The sequence below is a fragment of the Anolis carolinensis genome, chromosome 5 (assembly GCF_035594765.1).
Source record: "Anolis carolinensis isolate JA03-04 chromosome 5, rAnoCar3.1.pri, whole genome shotgun sequence".
Classification (NCBI taxonomy): Eukaryota; Metazoa; Chordata; class Lepidosauria; order Squamata; family Dactyloidae; genus Anolis; species Anolis carolinensis.
In genome coordinates, this window is record NC_085845.1 from 85,198,149 (window position 1) to 85,222,707 (window position 24,559).

The following is a 24,559-nucleotide window of genomic DNA, read 5'->3' on the forward strand; positions in this document are numbered from 1 at the left end:
TTTCTAGACGTATGCATGAGTATATCCCCAAACTTTGTTCTGCAGAATCCTAGGCTCTGCAAAACCATTATAAGGGTTCTGCAAAAAAAAAATCTTTTAAAAGAAGTTTTTTAAAAACCCGTACCAGAGTAATGAAGAATTTATGCCAATTCATTATACTGAAATTCTGCTTTAAACATTTGACTCTCTTTATTTCCAAACCTACTACAGTATACAAAACATCCAGACAATAGGAGTAGATGGAAGTAGGAAAACCTTTGTTGGGTGCTTAGGGACAGAGTTAGGGTTCCATTGGGGAAGGGGGAGTCTTCTGAAGGGTTTCATGACAGATTTTTTTTGGGGAACCTCTGATATAGGGTAAGGTATGATGAAGTGGAACACACTGTGGAAAGAGATCAAAATATGGCCAAATGTCACCATCTGCCAAACAAGCAGAAACTGACAAATTTTATTTGGGCAGAAGTGAACTTTATTTGCTATATAAAACAAATGTAGGACAATGCAAAGCAACTTATTACTAAAATCTCAACACTTCTAGGATCACTAGAATTAAAATAAGCACCATTAAGCACAGGTCTATTTATGTTCTTAACAAAACCTTTGCTCCAATCTTATATTTATGTACCTTAGTGGATTAAACTTGTATGTTGAGTCCAGAAATACTAAAAATGTAAAATATGTATTAGGACAGTTGATTCAATTCCTTTAGCAACTGTTCAAAACTAAAAATGAGAGGGTAGACACTGAGAATATGGGGATGGAAGTGTTTGAGTTAACTGTATTTGGTGCATTCAGAGCCAGACCACAGGAATTCCATATGCTTTGTGTGGTAATTCCACATATAGCAGAACTTGTTAGCTTTTCAAAAATTGATAAGGAATATACATAACCAGGTCTCCATAGTTTCTCAGACATACCTCTAGATTTGGTCATACCTGGTCATACCTCCAGATTTGAGGAACTGAACCCAGGGGCCTTTGCATTCAAAGCATATGCAGGAAGGGTTGAAATTCAATGAAATAGAATAACTTAAGGAAATGAAGATAAATTTGAGATGTTTAACAAATGTGCTTGAGTTCTATAATCTTTACATAAAGATGGCAATACAGAGTTGTGTGCATTCATTTGATTTGACAAAATAGATCAGGAATTATTTTCACTGTTTCCTTTTCAGCTGAGATGCACAGTGACAGCATTATATTACGAGATGATTTTGATTCTTATCACCAGCAAGGACTGAATCCTGCTATGTGGTAAGTTTAGTTTAGTTTTTATATTTATTTACTTAGGGAAGCAAGCATAACACATTTCTATTATCAATTAAACAAAAGTCGAACTCTCTCTATTTTCATAACATGGAATGAAGAAAGTAGCTTATTCAGGCCATAGTGTACTTGTAGAAGTATGTTTCCCTGTCCCCACAGTGATGCAGTGTTGGCTCCAAACCACTCCACTTTGAGTCTCCTTTGTCAGAGAAAAGTATAAATACTTAAGATAGATAGATAGACACACACACACAGAGAGACAGAGGTTGCAAATTTGTACATGTAAACAATAGCAACCCAATAGATTTCTTTGGAAAGTATACACGGTAACTTCCAGAGTTATCTGTTACCTTCTTTTAGCTTTATTATATGCACACATGACTGGAATCTTGTTATGTACTTCTAACTAGAGTAAGCTAATTTAATCAATTATTGAACTTTAACACACAGGTAAATCCCATTAATTAAGTGGGACTTCTCTAGTCAGAGGTTAACAGAATTTAAGCATCCTGTACATGCCACAAATCATATTGCTATTCAAACAGAAGTTCAAGCAGTGGTATCGCTTATAAAAGGGAGTGGTGGTGAGCAATTACCCCAAGTCCAGAAACTACATATGCCCTTCTACTAAAGCTGAGAGGGTTCCAGCTTTTCTACTTCCTTTTTGCAGGTTTTTTAATAATAAAAAAGCGCAAAAACAAAATTATTTTGCAGGGTTTTTTATTATATGGAACCCCCCCCCCCCCCCCCGAAGGAGATCTTCTGGCCTGTTAATAGTTACAAAATAGACCTTTTCCCAAATTCATGGGGTCAACATATGTCAACAGACAACTTGAAGTATTCTCTTCCCTTCCTCCCAAGACTCCCACTCAAGGTCAAGACAAACCAATTGCCATAACAACCACTGGAATATTCCAGGTACATTGTGAGATGATTTGTGAATAAATTTTCTTTGAATTCTGAATTCAACTTCAGACAGATTTGACTTTCCCTAGGTTAGGTCCATGATATACCTCTAGTACTGAGCTTATGACTTTCATGACACTTTCTTCCTGCAGTCTCTTTATTTTTCATTGTAAAGGGTAGAACTCTAAAACCCAAGGAATCATATTTCTAATTCTCTTATTTTATATGTTATATTGATTGATTGATTGATTGCTTTCTCTTTTGGAAAATAGACTTTTGCTTTTGTTTTTGCCAATATTTTGTTCTGAATTACATGCTTTTGGGTCTCTCAGAATTTCCTACCTTCCATTTCTTATAATAGTGGAAATTGACTGTAAATGTACACAAGCAAATACTCTTGCACCCTGAAGATATTATGTTTTATCTCTGTACATTTTGTTTTGCATTCCTAGCAATCTGATTTCCTAATATTTTCTCTTTTGTACTTATCTGCTTGTGTATTTGTACCTTTGTATCTGCCTATGTGCTTAAACTTTCTTTCATGTTCTATACTGCTGGATTAGAAACATAATACATATGGAATTGAGGCACTTTCATGTGTGTAGAAGCCTATTTGCAATAGTAATTTGCTGCATTACTGTAAGTTTCCCGTGAGATTGCCTTCTATGCTTTATGGTTTTGTGGAAGAGGAACATCTAAATAGCTTCCACATCAATAGAATGTTACTAGCAGCATCAAACACCTGGAGAAAGTCCATTAAAGATGTTTTTATCATTTGAAATGCAGGATATTTGAGTTAAGCAGCAACCTCAATTAAGAGCATTACTTACAGACACATTTGCTGTATAAACTGCAAATTGTGTCAAGAGGACAAGAACCTCATGGCTGCAAAGTCTCTTCCTTCTCCTTTGATGCTCTAATGACACTACTAATATCTTGCTGTCATTCTTTTCTTCTTGGTTTTCTCCTTTGAGCCACTAAATCTAAGCCATTTAATTTCTGAAGTAATAAATTTCAAAGGCAACATGAAGGCTTGGAACTGGGATTTACTCAAAGCTGTTCATCATTTTATAAAGGATATAATTTTTAAAGGAGATGAAAGATGATAAAAAGAGATGTTTCAACTATCCACAGCTCTTCACGGTATTTCCAAAAACAGATTATAAAGGAGAAGTAACCAAGCAGCAAATCCACTTTATATGCTGAGAATCTGAGAAATTAAAAATAAGGAAAAGGCCTGATAAGGTCTTCCAGATTAACCTGTAACCAATGCAGGGGTTCCCCTTTGCTATATTTACAGAGAATGTTCCTTAAGTGTACATACATGAATTAAGAACATGAGCTTTTATTTTGTGCTTAGTATTTGGAAAAGCAAGACGTAAAGAAAAGAAAATTAAATTGATGGTGGTATCAAGCTGAAAAAGTGATATCAGGCTCTTAAGACCTCATCAGACACAAATCCTCTCCTGTTTCCACACACTTTAAAGACATTTCAAAGATGAAGTGCCACGGAAACGTCATACAACGTAAATCTACTTCCGGTTGTCATCTGTTGCCTTTTGTTCCCAAAATGTCAGGACCCAGGCTGCAGAGCACCAATAACCATACACAGAGGCCAGATTCTATCTAATATCTTTATTAAAGGATTATATAAAGTCAATAAAAATAAGTGTAGAATATAGTTCAGAAGTAGACCTTTCAGGAAAGGTCAAATATAGTCCAGAAAAACAATGTCCAATATATGATATTAAAGTCCAAAGTTATAATCCACTTCACCGAAACACACACTATTTTGCAAACAATAGTGTGGGGAACTGTCCATAGTCTTGAGGCTTAAGTAAATCTGGATCAAGGAAACAAGGCTGGAATCCGTGAAACAGGGTCCGTGGGTTTAAAATGCAAGGCAAGACAAAACTTGAGGCTTGGCAAGGTCCAACTAGAAACAAGGCAATCGTGGAACAAGAACTGAGTCCATAGATCCGTGGAACAAGGCAGGGCTGGGAACTTGATTCAGGAGCTGGGAACTGGAGTACGTAGTCTACACGCGATCTCACTCCACGAGCTGACGAATTGACTCCGCAAGGAATTCTTTGTGGCCAACAGCTATATAGGATCTTGTTTTCCCGCCAAAGCACACTTTCTCTGGGAACAAGAACCGAAACCTATACTGTCCAGATGCACGACTCCTTAAACTTTCCCAAGGGAAATAGACTTAATCATCTAATTGTCTGGCAGCTATCCGAGCGCTTCTGCGATTCGCCTCCCGCGCGTGTCTATCTTGATTATAATAAAGGCGGCGAGAAAATGGGGGAGATTTCGACTCAAGGCTTGTTTGGCTGTCTTCTTGTGGGCAAACATCCTGCAGCTGCAAGGGCTGCAAGGGCTCCAAATGTGGCAGAAACGGTGGGAAACCCAAGTTTTCCTCTTCATCTGTCACAACACTACTAGGAACAGGACTACATGGCCCATGAGACATCACACAAAAGGAAGTAGAAGCGTAGAGAAACGGGGGTAAAAGAGATGGGGAGAAATTGTCTTTTGAGCTCCCAATGTGGATTACTATTATTATCTTTATTTATACCCTCTTTCTCCCTGTGGAAAAAACACATGGGATAGGACCTGTCAGACAACTTAATATGCCGTCAACCCTCTGTATCCATGAATTCTGTATCGGTGGATTCAACCATCAATAGCATGAATATATATATATATATATATATATATATATATATATATAAAATTCATGTTACTATGCCATTGTATATAATGGGCCTTGAATATCCATGAACATTGGTATCCATGAAGGCTCCTAGAACCAAACCTCAGCAGATACTACTGTATTTAGTTCATTGTTACAATGCCCAGGATCCAGTGGTGTACTTCTGCTGCATCCTTGTGGTTCTGCAAAATAAACTTCTCAATTTCGGATTCAGAGAGACAAAAGAAAGGAAAACTGAACCTTATATACAGACACACACACACACACACACACACACACATATTCATACACACACACACACACACACCATTACTTATTTTTGTATTGTTGCATATCAGATAAAAGAGCAAGATTTTTTAATTGCTGCAAGAAGATCTTAATGACCACAGATTATTTACATAATTTCAAAGAAGACAATTAAGACATTGAAATAGTTCAAGATTTTCCATACTGCCCAACCATTAATCAGAATGGAGATTGAGGTCAAGAAGCTACTTGTGGAAACTCTTTCTTTGGAGGCTTTTAAACAGAGGCTGGATGTTCATATGTCAGGGGTACTTTGTGCTTTTCCTGCATGGCAGGGGTTGGAATAGATGGCCTATGTGGTCTCTTCCAACTCTATTATTGTATAATTCTATAGCTCTAAATCAGAAGAAGGCTAGAATTGGAAGAACAGCTATAACAAGATCATGAGGTATTTATTTATTTTATGTATTTATTATGTCAGAAGCGAATTGGGGGTACAGTTATAATGTATTTTAAAAAAACCACAAATGAAGTTAGAAAACTTTACATATACTAGATTTCTTTTGACCAGAAGCTAGCCACTTGGAGTACCTCTGGTGTCGCTGTGAGAAGGTCCTCTATTGTGAATGTGGCAGGGCTCCGGTTGCATTGTAGTAAGTGGCCTGTGGTTTGCTCTTCTCCACACTTGCATGTCGTGAACTCCACTTTGCAGCCCCATTTCCTAAGATTGGCTCTGCATCTTGTGGTGCCAGAGCGTAGTCTGTTCTGAGGTTCTGGGTTTTGGCCTGCTACCTTTGGAGACGAGTATGTCTGTAGATCTTAGTTAGCTGTTTCTTGATTTAAGGCATTTGGATGATGGCTGATATCCGAACAAAAGGCTGGAGATGTCAATGATAGCGACTTGCAGCATCATAAGGTATAAAGATATATTATTGAAGACTAAAGTTAGGATTGTCCTTCCCATCATATTTCCATTTTCTATGTATGGGTGTGAAAGTTGGACAGTGAGGAATGCTTGTAGGAAGAGAAACAACTAATTTGAAATGTGCTGGAGAAGGGTTCTATACTATGGACAAGCAAAAAGACTTATAAATAGTGTCCTAGAGCAAATCAATCCTAAACACTCCCTAGCCAAGATGATTAAACTGAGTCCCCTATGGGTGAGAAGGGCAGGATATAAGTGTTGAAATAAATAAATAAATAAATAAATAAACTGAGGCTGTCTAAGAGCACATGTTTAAGAACAAATCCAGATTTTATTACAGGATATTCTTTAGCCAAATTCATCCCCAAAACCTATTCACTAGTTCCTGACTGTTAGTTGCACATGATAGTGTTAACCAAATGTTAGGGGGGGGGGAGATATGAAATAAATACATTTTGTGATATATTTTTTAATATTTTTATTCAGAAAAAACTAACATAAAATCTACAGATTAAAAAACAAGAATACAAAAACAAAACAGTAGAGATACAATTTCTTAATATGGCATATCTAATTTACTTATTTCATAGCCAACCTATCTTCTAAAACTGGAATTCAAGGTAACTCACAACAAGATTTTTTAAGGAATCAAATAAAAATTAATTATATGTGTATGTGCCTTTAAGTCACCTGTCAACTTATGATGACCCCATGATCCCGATCCCTCTCACCCTTTATATGCTTCCCCTTCACCCTTTATATGCTCTTTGCAAGCATAGTGATTTTGCTACTTTATCCATTAGGATTTTTTCTTTTCCAAAGACTTGAACATATAAAGGAATCTAGAATACTATTTCAAGGAAAAGCAATTCAAAATAAACCAGGCATAGTGAATACTGCACATCAGCACTCTTTAATCTAAAGCATAGTAAAAATTTGTAATGAAAAATCTTTGAGCTGCTAAAACAAAACATTTCAAACATAACATAGAGAGACTAAGGAGCCCACATGGCAATCTATTCCTGTAAGCTAGAACAGTCTTCTGGTTAAAACAAGTTGAGTTCCCACATAAGACAGTATTTTACAAAATATTTGGACTGAGAAGGGCATATTTCCTCAACATGCAGTCGTTTTAATAACTGCACATCTACAACCTCATGTTCATGGGTAGTCTTTTGGCAGTCTACTCTTATTCTGAGTCCATCTGCTGTAATGGCATCCTGCCTATTTTTGTATTGATCGAGTCTTTTTGCAGAGACCTAGGCTAGGTGCCTAGCAACTGTTGTGCAATTATTTCAGCAGGGAATTGTTTCATATTTGTCTATGCTTACTAGGTACTATTTACTAGGTACTATTTAGGAAGTCAAGAATACCAGTCATTCAAATTCTAGGTTTGTGAAAAAAGAAAATAAAAGCCAAGTCTTTAGTTACACCATCATTTGTGCCAAATTTTGAATTATTGTCATTAATTTAATTCAGTACTCTGCAAGATATGGTACCCAACCAAGAGTTTGACATAAAGGAAAGTACAGGTTGAATATCTCTTACTTATCCTAAATGCTTGGAACCAGAAGTGTTTTGGATGTTATCCCCCCATGCCGATTTTAGAATATCTGTATTTGCATGTACATACATAATGACATATTTTGGAGATGAGACCCAAATCTAAAAACAAAATTCATTTACATTTCATACACACCTTATATACATTGTCTGAAGGTAATTTTATATAATACTAGCTTGTGGACCTGGCGGTGCCCGGGTTATTAGAAGAAGGCATTATTTGTTTTGGGGTATTTGGTATTATCGGTTTGATAATGTGTAACAGTATTTATTAGGAAAAACTCAGTCTTTACTTTTGTTTTTTTATTAATGCTCCCATTGGAAAATGCATAAGGATGCAGGTGAACTACAATTCCCAAAATCATGAGTCAATCTTCCCCAAACCCCGCCTGTATCCAAAGTTGGCCATGTTGTGTCTGTGTTTGGTCCAGATCCGATGTTGGCTGGGTTAAGTGCTCTCTGGATAAAGGTGAACTACAGCTCCCCGAGCCAAGGTCAATCACACCCAAACCCCGCCTGTATGCACAGTTGGCCATGTTGGGTTTGTGTATCAAGTTTGGTCCAGATCCGATGTCAGCTGGGTTCAGTGTTCTGTGGTGAACTGCAACTCCCAGAGCCAAGGTCAATCACCCCCTAACCCTGCCTGTAGGCCTAGTTGGTCATGTTGGGGCTATGTGTCAAGTGTGGTCCAGATCTGACTTTGGCTGGTTCAGTGCATTCTGGATAAGGGTGAGCTACAACTCCCGAAATCAAGGTCAATTCCTACAAACTCCTGCAGTATGTTGGTCATGGGGCTTCTCTGTGCCAAGTTTGGTGCCGGTCAATTGTCAGTGGGATTCACAGTTTCTCTGGCTGCAGGTTAACTATAACTCTGAAAAAGCAAGGCCAATTTCCCCCCAGACATCTCTAGAATGTTCTGTTGGTCATGGGGAGTCTGTGTACCAAGTTTGGTCCAGGTCTATCCTTTGTGTGGGTCGCAGTGGTCTGTAAAAGTTGGAGCTGAATAGGATGAAGGTACTGCAAATCCCATCATACATGGTCTGTCCTCTCCCAAACCACACCAGGACATACAGTGGGCCATAGAGCATCTGTTTCCCAAGTTTGGTCCAGGTCTGTAAGTCATAGGATATTTAGTGGCCTGTGAGAACTGAATTCGGTGAAGTTACTGCAAATCCCGTCATCCATGGTCCATCCTCCCCTAAATCACACCACGATATTAAGTAGACCATGGGGGTTCTGTGTGCTAAGTTTGGTCCAGTTCCGTCATTTGTGGGCATCACAGTGGTCTGTCGAAGGCAAAATGGGTGAAGGTACTGAAAATCCCATTATGTGCAACCTGTCTTCCCCCAAACTTCAGCAGGACATAAAGTGGTCCACGTTGGGTATGTGTGTCAAGTTTAGTCTTGATCCATCATTCATGGGAGTTGCTGTGATCTCTGGAAGTGAGTGAAGGTACTGCAAATCCCATCATCTGTGGCCCATCCTCCCCCCAACCGCACCAGGACACAAAGTGGGTCATGGGGGCTCTGTGTGCAAAGTTTGGTCCTGATGGATCATTGGTCGAGGCCGCAGTGGTCTGTGGGAGCCGAAGCAAAGGAAAGTACTGTGAATCCCATCATCTGTGGTCCATCCTCCCCCAAACTGCACCAGGATATAAAGTGCGTTATGGGGGCTATGTGTGCCAAGTTTGGTCCAGGTCCATCATTTGTGTGGCCTGTGAAAGTGGGAGCCAATCGGAAAGCTGCCACATACCCACGAACATACATACATACATACATACATACATACATACATACACTGACTTTTATTATATAGATAGATTTTAATAATTTTGTGCATGAAATAAAGTTTGTGCATGAAATAAAGATTAAGAGATGCTCAAGTTGAATATACAGTGGAGTTCCGGTTATTCAACCGAAACAGGTGGGCCGAATGTCGGATAATCGGAACTGACAGATAATAGGGAGGCCCTATTATTCCTCCCAGCAAGCCAGTTTAGGGGAGCCCTGGGTGCGTTGCTGCCTAGCAGCATGCACCGGGCTTCTCCAAAGGGCCGGCCAGGCATGTCAGATAATACGGTAGGTTGGATAACCAGAAGTACTGGTGAAGTTACATAGGTCTTTAGGCAGTTATTCAGAAATAAAGTTCACAAACATTTTGGGCAAATAGAACTCATTTTAAGGTGGTGCAAAACTCTTTTTAAGGAGTGTGGCTACTCTTCTTCAACATGTATGTATATTTTTGAACAATGTACGACTTGAATTAGCATTCAGATTAGTAAAGGGAAAATTGTAGAAATATCTTGGAAGAAAAGCTGAAGCAAGATAGAATATAGCTTATCCTATATATTCAAATGTACTCAATGCATATTCGGAGGCAACCTCCCTTTCATGGATAGATGCCTGGGATGTTGCAGAAACCAAGCTCAGCATAGCTTTCTGTGGGATACACATAAAATGAATTCCTTTTCACTTTGTACTTATTCAGTAATAAATTCTCTTCCTCTAATTTCTAAACCAGTCTATAAGTTTAAAACAACAATAAGGAAATCCATATTGTGTTTGTGTGCATTATCCCTATTTATTTTTTTTGCAAATGTAATTATTAAAGGATTTTAATTGTTATTAGCATCAGTCCAGGAAATGTGAATTCAGCTGGGGCTTTGTTTTTTGTTTTTTTAATGGACGTCAAGCAGAATTTCCTCTATCTCTAAATACACAGTATACATTCGGCACACTTTTAATGCATGATAAATAGGAGAATACTAGTAGCACAGTTAGTCTGAGCAAAAAGAACTGGAATTATCACAAGGGCTTTAAAAAAAAAACAATCAAGGCAAGAAGCCAGGTTGATAATAGGATTGTTTTGCTATTTTTGCTACTCATATTCATACTGATGTGAGGATTGATGTGCCAGGTTTTTGCCCTACTTACAGTATTTTAATGTCTGAAATGCATAATATTTATAAAGTTTTTCTGACTACAATACAACACAGTTATTTCTCATATTTGAAAACCATGGTATTGATGTCATTAAAAACTGTTCACTTATTTAAACTATATTACAAAATATGTTTTATATGGAAGTTGGGACATAGTGAAATACTCTGGGTTTTTGAAAGCCAAACAATGCTTCTGATTTGGATGGTAATTTATTCGTTAACTTTTAATTCTCAAACAGACCCTTCCTTCTGAAAGTCAGAATGTTGGGAATCTCTCATTTGTTATTCAGCACTTTCAAGTTGACTGTGCTCTGTTTTCCTACAGGTTTGAATGTAGTAATTGCGAGGTTGGAAACCAGTGTGGTGTAATTATGCATGGCAGTGCTGTCACTTTCTGTGAGCCATACGGGCCAAGAGAATTGGTAAGTGACTGTTTCCTAATTTAACTTATCTGTGAGGTTTCATTTTTTCTGTTTAGAGCTTTTCAATTTGTTTTATATTTTCACTTTCAACATAACATGGTTCTGCCTCCTTTCCTTGGCCCTCTGACTTATTTGTGTATCTCCTCAAATAGTGAAATCTCATTCCATTCCAAGATACTCTTCCAAATTTTTGCCTTTTAGATTTAATTGCTTTAAATGCTCTGGTTTTTTTTCTTGTTTTGCTTCAATATTCAAGCCAAGAGGCTTGGGAAGTAGAATTAATCACCTGCACCACAAGGGTATTGCTGGCATCAACCCAGGATGAGCTATTTAATAGTAGAATATAATTTTTTAAGAAGGGAAAGGTGTGTACCATTGTAACAATTGCTGTCATGAAGTGAGCACCAACAAAACCCTTTCCACTAAAATTGCTAACTCCACTCATGAACCCTATGAAAAATTAGGTCAAAGATTTTGGAGAAAGTGTCAGCCAGGTTAACTCATTTTTTCACAACTACATATAATATATGAGTTAATAATATTTATTTTCAAACTTAACAGATATACTTAACATCTGTACTTAATGAGTATCGATGACTGTTGGATTTCCTTTTTAATGGAAACTTGCCAAACAAGGTGAAATAGTTTTTGGTCAAATAACCAGGAACAGGAAGATACGGAGTGGGGAGGCAGGAAATTTTTCATGAGAGAAGGGAAAGAATGTAAAAGCCCTTAGATAAGATAATGTAGATTGTTTGTAGTTTGACGTTATTGTTTTTTCGATGTTTAGGATGTAATGGTATTATTCTAGAAACATTATTTTAATATTTTATTTATGTTTTGTTTTTTGTATGTTTGTATGTAGGTTTTGATTTAATCTGCCTTAATACAAATTTTAATTTAAAAAGAATTTTGGTTGAATACAAGCTATCTCCCACTTCCAACAACCTTGATGATAGACCTCCACTCCAGACAGAAAATCTTACTGCTTAATACTAGTTCAGTAAATGGAAAATCCAGGACCTGATCTTGACACGCATGCAACTTGGCTTCCATTATGGAGGCATGGTTTGTAAAACGGGTGTGTCTGGCTAATCTCTCTTAATGTCTGCATGACTTCTCTGTGGAGCAGCAAGTAAAAGTGGTTGGTCCACACTTACGTTTTTGGGGTGGCAACGGTGGTCTTGGCAGTTGTATTGTAGTCCCCCAACTTATTGTGCTGGGGACTCCACCCTGAGGGCACTCAGGTGGGATTTCATGTTCTCCATTATGACCTCAGGTAAAGACCAGGTACCATGCTGCAAGATACACTGGGCCTGGATTTCTGTGCTGGGTGAGATGATGGATGTGGAGGAACTTTCTGTAGTTTTATTGGCATGGGCAAATCACTATCTTCTTCTCTGAATTCACACAACACTTGGTAGCTAGAATCACTTAGATACACTCTGACTTGGATGCTGCAAATCAGTGTGATCCAACCTTTAGTTACCCTAGGGCCAATCAAACTTTAGTATAGGAATGTGAGGGCCAGACTTATTCCAGAAAGAAAATGTTTCTTAAAAACTTAAAGCAGTAAGAAGGGTAAACAATTTTTTCCAAATGTTAAATTAAAATATTTTCCAATAAGAAGGGCAAAAAAATGAATTGGTGGGCCACATGTGGCTCGCAGCCCGCAAGTTGGACCACACTGCTGTAAATGATGCAAGTCCAGTGGATGTAAATTAATCATATGATTGCTCCATGTTATTGAGTACATTTTAATTAATCAACCAGTGGATGGGGATAGGTTTACTGGAGATGTGAGTGCCCTCATACATATACTGAACCCATGCCCTTTCTGACTCCTGAAAGCAGCCATAGGGGACTAGCAGGATAAAGGTAGTGAATGTCTCATTGCAATATGGCAAATTTCTATTCTACAAAAAAGAATGAGGCCATTACTGAAAAATCTTTTCCAAATTATGCCACTCAGAATAACAGTAAATCAATCAATACACAGCTCTGTGTGTATGCGCCCTTTAGCTTGAATCAACCTATGGCAAATCCCATCCATTGCATATGTGTTCTTAGGTAAGAAGTTGTTTGCCATTCCACTTTTCTGGAATATAACACACATAACAAAAGAAGATAAAATCATAAATATTTCAAGCACAATATAATATTGAAATGCATATTAGCATTTCATTTACAACATTACAATTTAAATACCCTTCCATGTATAAAAACTTTCCTTTCCTAGAAAAGATCACTTGTGAATTCTCATTAAGTGAACAAACTAACCCAGTTTACTAGGATAATTGGTAAATACATTGAAATAGTGCAATGTAAACTAGAGGTGGTCAAATGTAGCTCTTCAGCAGTTGATTATATTGCATCACCCAATATCCATTTCCATTTGTTCTGTTGATTATGGTTATTTGGAGTTGTAAACCAGAAATACCTGTGGGGCCATAGTTGTCTGCCCCTGGTTTAAATTAATTAAATTTGAAGTGTAATATAGCAACATTAGAATAACATAGCAGAAAATAAAGGTGGCTTAATTTAAATCAAAAACACTGTGCCAGTTATTCTTCCAAAACAAACATAGTGGCCCCTTCTGCATTGCCATATATCCCAGGGATGAGCTTGCAGCACCATCTAGTTTGGAGGAAGTCAGCAAAATCATCAGCCAACTAAAAAACAACAAAACCAGAGGACCTGATGGGATCCTTGCTGAAATATTTAAAGGGGGTGGACCTTAGCTGACACAACAACTCCACCAACTCATTCAAAATGTGTGGGCAACCGAGAAAATCCCAGCAGACTTCAAAGATGCCACCATCATCACCCTTTTTTAAAAGGGGGAAAGAACAAAATGTGGAATCTATTGAATGGCGGCCATCCCGACAGCTCTAAGAAAAATTCAGGAAATAAAACCAGCCTCTGTATATGGTATTCATGGACCTCACAAAGGCATTCAACACAGTGAATTGCAGTGCTTTCTGGACCATCCTCCAAAAAAATTGGATGCCCTGACAAATTTGTGAACATCCTGCAGCTTCTCCATGATGACATAATGACAACAGTCTTAGACAGCAATGGCTCCCAAAGTGACCCATTTAAGGTGGAATCAGGTATCAAACAGGGATGATTTATTGTCCCAACCTTATTCTCCATCTTCATCGCTATAATACTGCACCTTGTTGATGGGAAGCTTCCCACCAGTGTGGAAATCCTCTGTTAGACAGATGGCAAGCTATTTAACCTAGCAGACTGAAAGCCAAAACTAAGGTCACCACAATATCTGTTATAGAACTCCAGTATGGTGGTGATAATCTGATCTGGGCTCATTCAGAAGAAGACCTAAAAGCCACTCTAAACGCCTTTTCAGAAGCATTCAAAAAGCTTGGCCTCTCACTGAACATCAAGAAAACCAAAGTGCTCTTTCAACAGGCACCAGCCAATCCCTCTGCAATGCCAGAAATACAGCTTAATGGTATAGATTTAGCAAATGTTGACCGTTTTTAATAACAGAGAGTGTTTGAGGATTGGGACATTCGTAGGGAGACCAAGATGCTTGTTTATAAAGCTATTGTCCTCCCAACCCTGCTATATGTCTGCGAAACCTGGACTGACTATATATGTCACACTCAACTCTCGGAATGATTTCATCGGCATTGTTTCCAAAAAATCCTGAAAATCTGTTGGGAAGACAGGCGGAAAAAATGTCAGCATGCTGGAAGAAGCAAAGACCACCAGCATTGAAGTGATGATTCTCCACCAACAACTTCACTGGACTGGCCACATTGTCCGAATGCCCAATCACTGTCTCCCAAAGCAGTTACTCTACTCCCAACTGAAGAATGGAAAATGGAAGGTTGGTGGACAGGAAAAGAGATTTAAAGATGGGCTTCAAGCCTACCTCAAAAACTGTGGCATAGACACTGAGAACTGGGAAGCCCTGGCCCTTGAGCATTATAACAGGAGGTCAACTGTTACAATAGTGCTGTAGAATTCAAAGGGGCACAAATGGAGGACTAAAGGGAGAAATGCATCAAGAGGAAGGGGCATCAAGCCAACCTTGACCGGGACCGTCTTCCATTTGGAAACCGATGTCCTTGTAAGGGGTGATTTGGGCGTCCCCCAGACATTTATACATTACCCGAGTTCGCCAAGCCGCTATGAGACCACCACTCAAGAGCCCAAAATAGTTGAGGACAAAAACACCTTTATTAGGTAGCTACCGACAGACAGGGCAACATGGGCTGTTGCTGATCCAAACTGTCTGTCCAGAGCTAATCAGCCCCGGACAATATATACCCTACTTGTTTACTACATTTCTAGTTCCCCTTTCTGGACTAGATTTACTGGAAATCCCCCAGTTCAGTTTGTGGTTAGCTAGCTACATCCTGCCTTGTCAACAACTCCAGGATGTGCTAACCACAAGCTTTATCGAAACTGATTCCTGCTAAACTTAGAACACACGCTGCAAAACAGCAAGTTTTATCTTTAATTCAGAGGGGAGACTGATCTAGTTTCCAAGCAGACAAGCATTCTAAATTGGAGTCACTTTGGTGTCTCAGTGACCCCTTCATTCCCCCGTTTTTTCATGTAACCAAGAAAGACAATTTCTTGGTTGCACAGGTGTCCAATTACAGTGGGGTATTCCAAGGTATTCAGCTGTATGTAACATGTTGAACTTCTCTTCAAGCACGACCTGATACATGGCAAAAGAGACAAGGCAAAAATCATGATTAGCAACATGACAAATAATATTTTGATGAGGTCTCTCAGCCACCCAATCCACAAGGTAATCAGCGAACCTGTTCTAAATCCTTCTCCCTCAGTTAGATATCAGGATCATAGCCACGTTTTCATCATAAGCTCTTTTAGGCCTGTTTCACCGGTCTGTTGCCCAATGCCTGCAGGGGCTACTCTCGCGGGTGTATCTCAATATTGGTGGGGACTAGGGTACCAATGGTGCAAGTACCAACCCAAAGTGGAGGCAAGACTTTACCTCCCCACTTCCCACATATCCAGAAATACCCCGGAGGCAATCCTCCCATGGCATGGTTATCAAGCAAAATACCGGGCCTTGGCCTTTCAGGAATTTGGTATTCCATTGGGAAGCTTCCTTGTGTCCGGACCAGATCTTGTCGTGGTGGAGGCTTGCCTCCCGCCGCAGGTGGCTGAGTTGCTGCACGAGGCAGCTCCGACCCGGGCTTAACCACATATCGTGCCGAACGAGAAGGTGGTTTCTTACCATCACCCTCTGGCAAGGAAGCTTGCCTTCTTGATTTTTTTTTCTTTCAGGTGACCATCTCTCTGTGGCTATTCAACTCTCATGAATATGTTGTCATAATATACAGGGAGAGTGAGATTACAATGAGGGTAATCTCCTACTTCTATGAGATTGGCTTGGGGGAAGTTTTTTATGATCAATTTCTGAGATCCCATCTGTGAATCTTGCCAAACAAGCTGATGCAGTTGGTGCAGAATCATCATGGGCCAACATAAATTGAGCCGAATCAGTCAACCCCTCTTGGTCAGCATATGTCCAAGGGGTGAACAATTTCCATCCAGATACATCCAGCAGTGGCCCTGCTTTCATGACCCAACCCTCATATTGAGAGTGAGGGCTATGGGCACAAATCCAGCAGTCTTTAACCTCTGCTTCTTTACTATATCTTTAATTAGTTGGTGGAACGTGTTTCTGTCCCAACCCATCTGGGCCTGCACCAATGGCATCATGATCAATATTAAAAAGCATAATTGTGTCCTCATTTTCACACTTGTGTTTGTCCTCAATATTACAGCACAGAGCACAAAAACAGAATACAATACAACCCACAAATCCCCACACCCAAAACCCAGTGTCCATTCGGTCTTTTGGGACACTCTCGGAAGTGTACCCTCCTTCCTTCTTCAAGGCGGTTCTAGGTAACCTGACCTCTGGGGCTAGCTCTAGGTAGCTTCGGGCCCCTCCTCTTCAGGGCAGCTCTTGGTAGCTTGACCCTTAGGGTGTGTGAATTTGAGTGGATTGTCCTTACGCAGGTTTACCTTCCAGATGTCAGGGTCTTTGGTGGTGTAGTCCTTTTTTTTTTTTTTATGCAGGTGTAATGTACCCCCGGCTCCACATCGCTTAACTTCACAGTAGTAAGAGTTATTTGGACCACCTCCAGTGGTCGAACACCTCCAGTGGTTCCTTCCACCTTGGCCGAGGGGATCATACTTCCAATCTTTCAGGCAAACCTAGTCTCCTGGTGAGAAAAACATGTAGCGCAGTAACAGGGAAAGGGATAACGCAGCATTCCAGTAAGTTTATACAGTTTGTTTAACACCATATTCAGAATTTGGACCTCTTTCATCAATTCCTGTTTTCCCAATTCATGTATGTCTCATTGCAGAGGTCTAATTCTCAGAGAGGGTCTTCCATACAACAATTCATAAGGTTGGCAAAAGCCTGGTACTTTCATACATGTTGGTTAACAACCTGTCCAAAGATTGGACTTCTTTCCAGAGCCCTGTTCATTCTTTTACCCAAAGATTAGGGTCAATTACAATGCAATTTCCAAGCGGTGCCTCCCACCTGGGCTAGGCACCCAAGGACCTGGTGAACAAAGGCCGCGGGCCTCTGCCACCTGGTGACCAAATGACTGAGCCATTGTCACCCCAATGTGTAGAGCATCCCGTGCCCAGGGATTGCATCCCTTGACAAAGCACGCCTGACCTCTACAACTCTTTCAGCGGTGGTTGGAATCCACCCTGAATACTCCAGACCCTTGGCATCTTCGGCGAAATCAACTACTAAGGACTCAAAAGATTTAAAGGGTGTTGTTTACAAATTTCACATCCTGGGGCAGCAGCTCCGGCCAAGGCCTGCAAGCCATCCACCCAGAGCTGCCCCTCCAAGAGTGAAGCTATTCCAATTGCACCTAAATGGGTTTGTCTACTAATTTCTTTAATAATTTCCATCCCAAAGCTTTTGGGACATAAATTTTCTCATTGGGTAAGATAAAAACCTTACCCTTCCATCTTTCCCCTTCTGCTAGGGCCCACTCCTTCTCTTGTGCAGAGTAAGTCATGGACTCTACTACGGGCGTAACATCCAATTGTAAAACTGCTTCTTCTGATGTGCTTTCATCTGCTGCTTTCCTAGCTTGTTGGTCTGCCAGGTGATTTCCCTGTGTTACCTGATCCTCACCATACTGATGTCCTTTGCAATGCATGACTGCTATCTCTTTTGGTTCCCATACTGCATTTAAAAGTTGCAAAATTTCTGTTGCATTTTTGATCTGCTGTCCTGCAGAGGTCAGCAGTCCCCTTTCCTTATGAATGGCTCCGTGGGCATGCAAAGTGGTGAAGGCATATTTTGAGTCAGTATAAATGTTGACTCTTTTTCCTTTAGTCAATTGGGGGGGCTCTTATCAGAGCAATCTACTCGACCCGCTGTGCGGAAGTCCCCGGAGGCAACCCCTTTGCCTCTAGGGTCTCCCCATTGCTATTCACCACTGCATACCCCGCTCTCCTTTCGGAACCAACCACACGACTTGACCCATCTGTGAAAAGCACCCATTCCGGAGTTTGTAGTGGCAGATCTTTGAGATCTGGCCTACTTGAATACACTTCATCCATCACTTCTAAACAATCATGCTGCATCAATTCTCCTTCTTCCACTGGCATCAAGGTAGCTGGGTTCAAAGTGGCACACACTGTCAATTTAACCTGTGGATTGTCTACCAACATGCTCTCATACTTAAGCATTCGGCTATTGGTGAGCCAATGGTGTCCCCTTTGTTCCATTAAAGTCACTACTGCATGGGGACATTTTAAAATCACAGGCTGCCCTAAGGTCAGCTTGTTTACTTCTTCCACAAGAACCGCAGCAGCCGCTACAGCTCTCAAGCATGAAGGCCATCCACAGGCCACATTGTCTAATTGCTTAGACAAATAAGCCACCGGCTGAGTCAACACTCCTACAGCCACTCCTTTGTGTTCTCCTACATACATACATACATACATACAATGCTGGGGCAAACATCAAAGCTTTCTTCAATTGCTCAAACGCATCTTGCTGTTCAGTTCCCCATGCCAAGGGGTCTCCTGACTTCCCTTTGGTAGCCTCGTGGAGGGGTTTGGCATATAGTCCGAAGTTCGGAATCCATATACGACAAAACCCTGCCTCTCCCAGGAATTCTCTAACCTGTTTCCTAGTCCGGGGGGTAGGGATGGAGCAAATGGCTTCTTTGCATTCCACCTCTAGCCTCCGGAGACCTTTTTCCCAAACGAAATCCCATGCACTTAACACTGGCTGAGCCTTTTTTTCCCAAAACCTTGTAACCTTTATCACAAAACAAAACTATAACAAAGCCTTAGTTCCTCTCAAACATTCTCCTCTACTATCTGTTCTAAGAACACGCAACAAACAAAGCATCTTAGGTTATAATGACACAAAACCACACTGGTCCCACAAAACTCACAAAACACACCTTGAGTCTGGATAGGGGAGGTCTTGCCTTCCCCTTTTCCTTTCCATTAGGATGCCAATTTCCATTTGGGAACCACCTGTAACTATAACTCTATTCCTTCCAGTCATCCCATTGTTTTCTGCCATACACTAACATTCTTCCACCCATTCTGGATCCTTTCGCACAACCTCACACAGATACACAAACTCTTAAAGTGTAAACAGGATCAAGTGAACCTTCGGAAAGTCACTGGGGAGTGAAGGGGAATGAGGGCCACTCTATCTCACGCGACACACGCAACTTGCATGCCTTTATTCCTTTCTATTATCCGCCTGCAAAGCTTCCAATAAGCTATAGTGTCATGCACTTTATGTTCTTCTCATACACACACAAATAACAGCCATATACATTTTCATACAATCATGCATTTTCACTCTTGTAGGGCACAATGCCCCAGCTCCCTTTCTGTTCATTTATATAGATATTCCTGGAAACTCAAATTCATCATCTTCTCTCAGAAAAACCAGCCCATGCTTCATCCAATGCAGGATCAACCAATCCAATTGCAACCGGACCCCTATTGGGCTGGTTAACAGCTCCACGGTTCTGTCTCCTTCCTTTCCAACTTCCACTCCCATTTTGCACTTTCCTATTCTGTCCTCCTCCAAGATCCACCTTACAATCCGCCGCCCAGTGCCTTTGCTTGTGGCACCGTGCGCATTTATTCTTTCCAAGCTCATGCCCTAACACAGCGGCTATAACCTTGGCCCTACGAGACACCGCTGCCTCTTCCCGTTTGGCTTGCACCACCTCCCGGGACAAATAAACCTGGTTTGCAATCTCCAAAATCCTTTCCAAAGTCAAGTGAGCCAAACCAGCATCTTTCTGTAACTTTCTCCGTATGTCTGGGCTGCACTGGCTAGAGAAAACACTCTTCAACACTATCTTTCCTGCCGCCTGATCCCTCTGATCATCCATGTCATATGGAGAAAACTTTTTGAATGCTTCCCTGAGCCTTTCTAGAAATGCTACTGGACTTTCATTCTGCTCCTGCTCCATCTGGTAGATCTTTCTCAAATTTGGAACTCTTGGAGTCCCTTTTTCCAGGGCACAAACATTCAGGTTCTGATACAGCCTCAATGAGTTTCTACCATTTGCTGTATTCAGATCCCCTTGAGGGTCTACTCTCACTGGGAACACTTTCTCTTGGTATACATCCACAACATCCAAACTTCCAAACAGTGCACCGAGCACAAACACAAACCAAATACAGCATCCAAACCTCCAAACACAAACCCAAACCAAACACAGCATCCAAACCTCCAAACAAGGCACCATTCCTGCCTCGGCTGTGTACTCCTTCAATTGCTCAAAGTTATTCAACATACATCGGAGGGGGGTCATTGGCCCTCCTGTCCCTTTCGATTCTTTCCCACCCATTGGGGTACGCGGATTTGACCCTGGCCCGCACAGCCGGAAGATCAACGGTCTTCCTCCGCTTTCCCACTGGACGTGAAAGATTATTTTCCTAGTGGAGTATGTCCCCAGACCGTGGTCGGACCATCCTTGCACGTCTTGCTACTAGGGCCTGCCTCCGGACCTGGTCGGATTCCCCTTGCAGGTCTTTCCCAGAGCTCTCTTCCCTTTGGGGTTCTCTTGGTTCCCAAGGGATTCCTACGGGACCCCGAACTGCTTCTACAATTTAAAACTCTCCCTCCCCGCAATGCTAAACAACAAGCGGTTTTAAGAGGTATACTTGCCTAATTTTCGTTCCGTCCCGCGGCGGCCGGCCGACTTTCCCAGCGGTGGTTGTCTCACAACTTCTGTTTTGGAGGAGAGCACGCCTTTCCTTCGCTCGGGTGCCGCGAAGGGAACCACCGGTCTTTACCTCTATTTAGAGGCCGTGCGCACGTCTCGGCGCGGACCGTACGCAGCACCCCGGAAGGGGAAGTGGACACGCCTTGCTCCCAAGAGCAGCTCTTGAGTGGGCTACAACGGAACCTTGGCAAAACACTAGAAATCCCAAAATTCCGAAATCCCGGACCGGCCCCCAGAAATGTAAGGGGTGATTTGGGCGTCCCCCAGACATTTATACATTACCCGAGTTCGCCAAGCCGCTATGAGACCACCACTCAAGAGCCCAAAATAGTTGAGGACAAAAACACCTTTATTAGGTAGCTACCGACAGACAGGGCAACATGGGCTGTTGCTGATCCAAACTGTCTGTCCAGAGCTAATCAGCCCCGGACAATATATACCCTACTTGTTTACTACATTTCTAGTTCCCCTTTCTGGACTAGATTTACTGGAAATCCCCCAGTTCAGTTTGTGGTTAGCTAGCTACATCCTGCCTTGTCAACAACTCCAGGATGTGCTAACCACAAGCTTTATCGAAACTGATTCCTGCTAAACTTAGAACACACGCTGCAAAACAGCAAGTTTTATCTTTAATTCAGAGGGGAGACTGATCTAGTTTCCAAGCAGACAAGCATTCTAAATTGGAGTCACTTTGGTGTCTCAGTGACCCCTTCATCCTCACTGTGGAAGAACATGCAGGTCAAGAATAAGTCTCCACAGTCACCTACGGACTGACCGCCAAGGCCTACAGTTGGAAGGCCATCCTTCTCAGACACAAGTGATTGCCAATGATTATGATGTCTCAGGATCTGATCCCAGATTATCTGCTTTAAACTGGATTATATGAGTCTCCACTGCTAGATAATCTGGAATAAGAAGATCATCTGTGATCAGATCTTGGGATATAGGGGCAGGGTGGAAGGGGCTTATCACCTGATTAAAGGAACAATACTGGTATTATCTGGCACCTTCATTAGCAGGAGCAGTCTTGTCCCACCACCCTATCTGCTTGAAATCAGCCAAACCAAGAACCAAAAACCAGTTCTTACACAACTGACTGCCCTCTCTGAATCAGAAGTTTGCTTATTAACTTAGTTTTTTTTTGGGCTTATCACCTGATTAAAGGAATCAGGTAGCCAGATTTTGTTCATTTTCATTGTTTTTTCCTTTCTGTTGAAATTGTCCATGTGATTGCGGTTTTCAATGGCTTCTCTGTGTAGTCTGACAAAGTGATGGTCAAAGTGGTCCAGAATTTCTGTGTTTTCAAATAATATTCTGTGCCCAGTTTGGTTTATCGTGTGTTCTGCTATAGCTGATTTTTCTGGCTGAAGTAGTCTGCAGTGCCATTTGTGTTCTTTGATTCATGTCTGGACGCTGTGTTTAGTGGTCCCTATGAAGACTTGTCCACAGCTGCATGGTATGCGATAGACTTATGCAATGGTAGCCCTCTTATCTTTTGCCAACTGTAGCAGTAATGTATTCTTAGTTGATCAAGCATCCTTTTTTTAGTTTTTAACTGATTAATCAATGAACTAATTTATGATTATGACATGGTATGGGGTTTGAGGTGTTGATTTTTTTTCTTTTAATCTCTGATACCATACATTTAAAAAACATAACTTCTGATTGCATACTGTCAGAAATGACTTTCCATGTATTTCCATCCCAGCTATGTTGTTTGGAAGTATTGTCACAATGTGTTTTTACCCCACTACGTTAGTTTCCCTTTCGGTTCTTCATGGAAGCTGGATAGTAAGGCAACTTATAACTTTACAACAAAGTCGCGTGATAGATACATGGGGCAGCAGAAGTTTGCTATCAGAGTGGTAAAGTATAGTTGTATTTCAGCACTCCAATTGTTATGCATCATATTTATTATAGGATTTAGCAACTGATAGTATTTCTACTGTCTGTGCACACCCCTGCTCTCCCATCAGAGCAAAGGATGTGATAAAATAGCAATATTTGTAAAAGCTGAAAAGCTTATAAGTGACTGGTGGATGCAACTTCAGATTGAGGTGATGTAGTTTTATTTCCATTAAACTTATAATCATCCAATTTTTGTGGTTTAATTCAAAAATTGTTATTTCCTTTATTCTCTAGACCACTAATGGCCTTAACACAACCACAGCTTCTGTACTCCAGTTTTCTATTGGTAAGTTTTTCCATGGTGATTCAGTTTTAAAAAAGTAATATAACTATACAATTCAGCTTCATAATTTTGTTTAAAAATATACCTGTTATGAAAAGATAAGTAAAAGTAGCTATAAATCAGTCAACTCACCCATGCTGGAAATATAGAAATGTTTAGAAGTTTTGAGAAATGAAATGTCTGATTTCTTTCACTGCACAAGAATGTAATGTAGAATTGTTTCAATTATACATTTTAATCCTTCCTGTCATGCCAATGATATAGCTGTAGAAATCAAGCTGAAGTATCATGGTACTCAAACTGTATGCAAAGCTAGTCAAAACCTGCTAGGAATTACTGCATATGTATGTGTGGTGTGTTATGAAGAAGAAAATGTGGTGTTTGGTAGGAATTGAAAAATATTAGTTTTTGAGGACATGATTCATTAAGTGTGTGAAAGAAAACCATTTTAGTGTACAGATAATTCAATAACTCTGAAGAAGCAACGATGACTGCAGCCCCTAAGGAATCCAAGAAATGTATTTCCAAATTAAATTCTCATCTTTAACAAATAATTCTTCTAGCGGGACATGCCTCTATAGGGTTGTGTTTAAACTGTGGAATTCATTACTAGAAATGAAAACTATCAATTAGAATGACATTGGGACCTTTCCCTCACTACTTTGAATAAAATACAATGCCAAAGATTCTAGAAATGAGTTGTAATTTGATTAATTTATCTGTTTTATGTCACTTAGAAAGTAATAGTATTAAAATTAATTAACTCAGCTGAGAGGAAAATTGATGGCTTGAGATATGTTTAGGTGTACTACATAGCTTTCCATTCTCCATTCATACTATTCATTATGACATTAAAATACGGGTTGATCTGGAATTCCAACATCCAAAATACTCCAAAATTCTCAACATACATGGCTGAGACAGTAACACTTCTGCTTACTAGTGGCTCAGTTTTCATAAACATTGGACTCATCTACACTAACCTCAGTGGTGCAACGAATTAAACCACTGAGCTGCTGAACTTGTTGACCAAAAGGTTGGTGGTTCAAACATAATGAGTGGGGTGAGCTCCCGCTGTTAGCCTCAGCTTCTGCAAATGTGAGTAGATCAATAGCT

The 24,559-nt window shown here is 40.5% G+C and overlaps 1 protein-coding gene across 6 annotated transcripts in view; it reads left to right on the forward strand.

The window, feature by feature from the left end:
• The window catches only part of reln (reelin), a 395,806-nt gene that overhangs the window by 165,180 nt on the left and 206,067 nt on the right, over positions 1-24,559 (forward strand). For all 6 annotated transcript variants that reach the window (XM_062981720.1, XM_062981721.1, XM_008111538.3 and 3 more), the window contains exons 6-8: positions 1,175-1,253; positions 10,891-10,987; positions 23,395-23,446. In XM_062981720.1, coding sequence (XP_062837790.1) covers positions 1,175-1,253; positions 10,891-10,987; positions 23,395-23,446 — 228 coding nt within the window. The remainder of the gene's footprint in view (positions 1-1,174; positions 1,254-10,890; positions 10,988-23,394; positions 23,447-24,559) is intronic.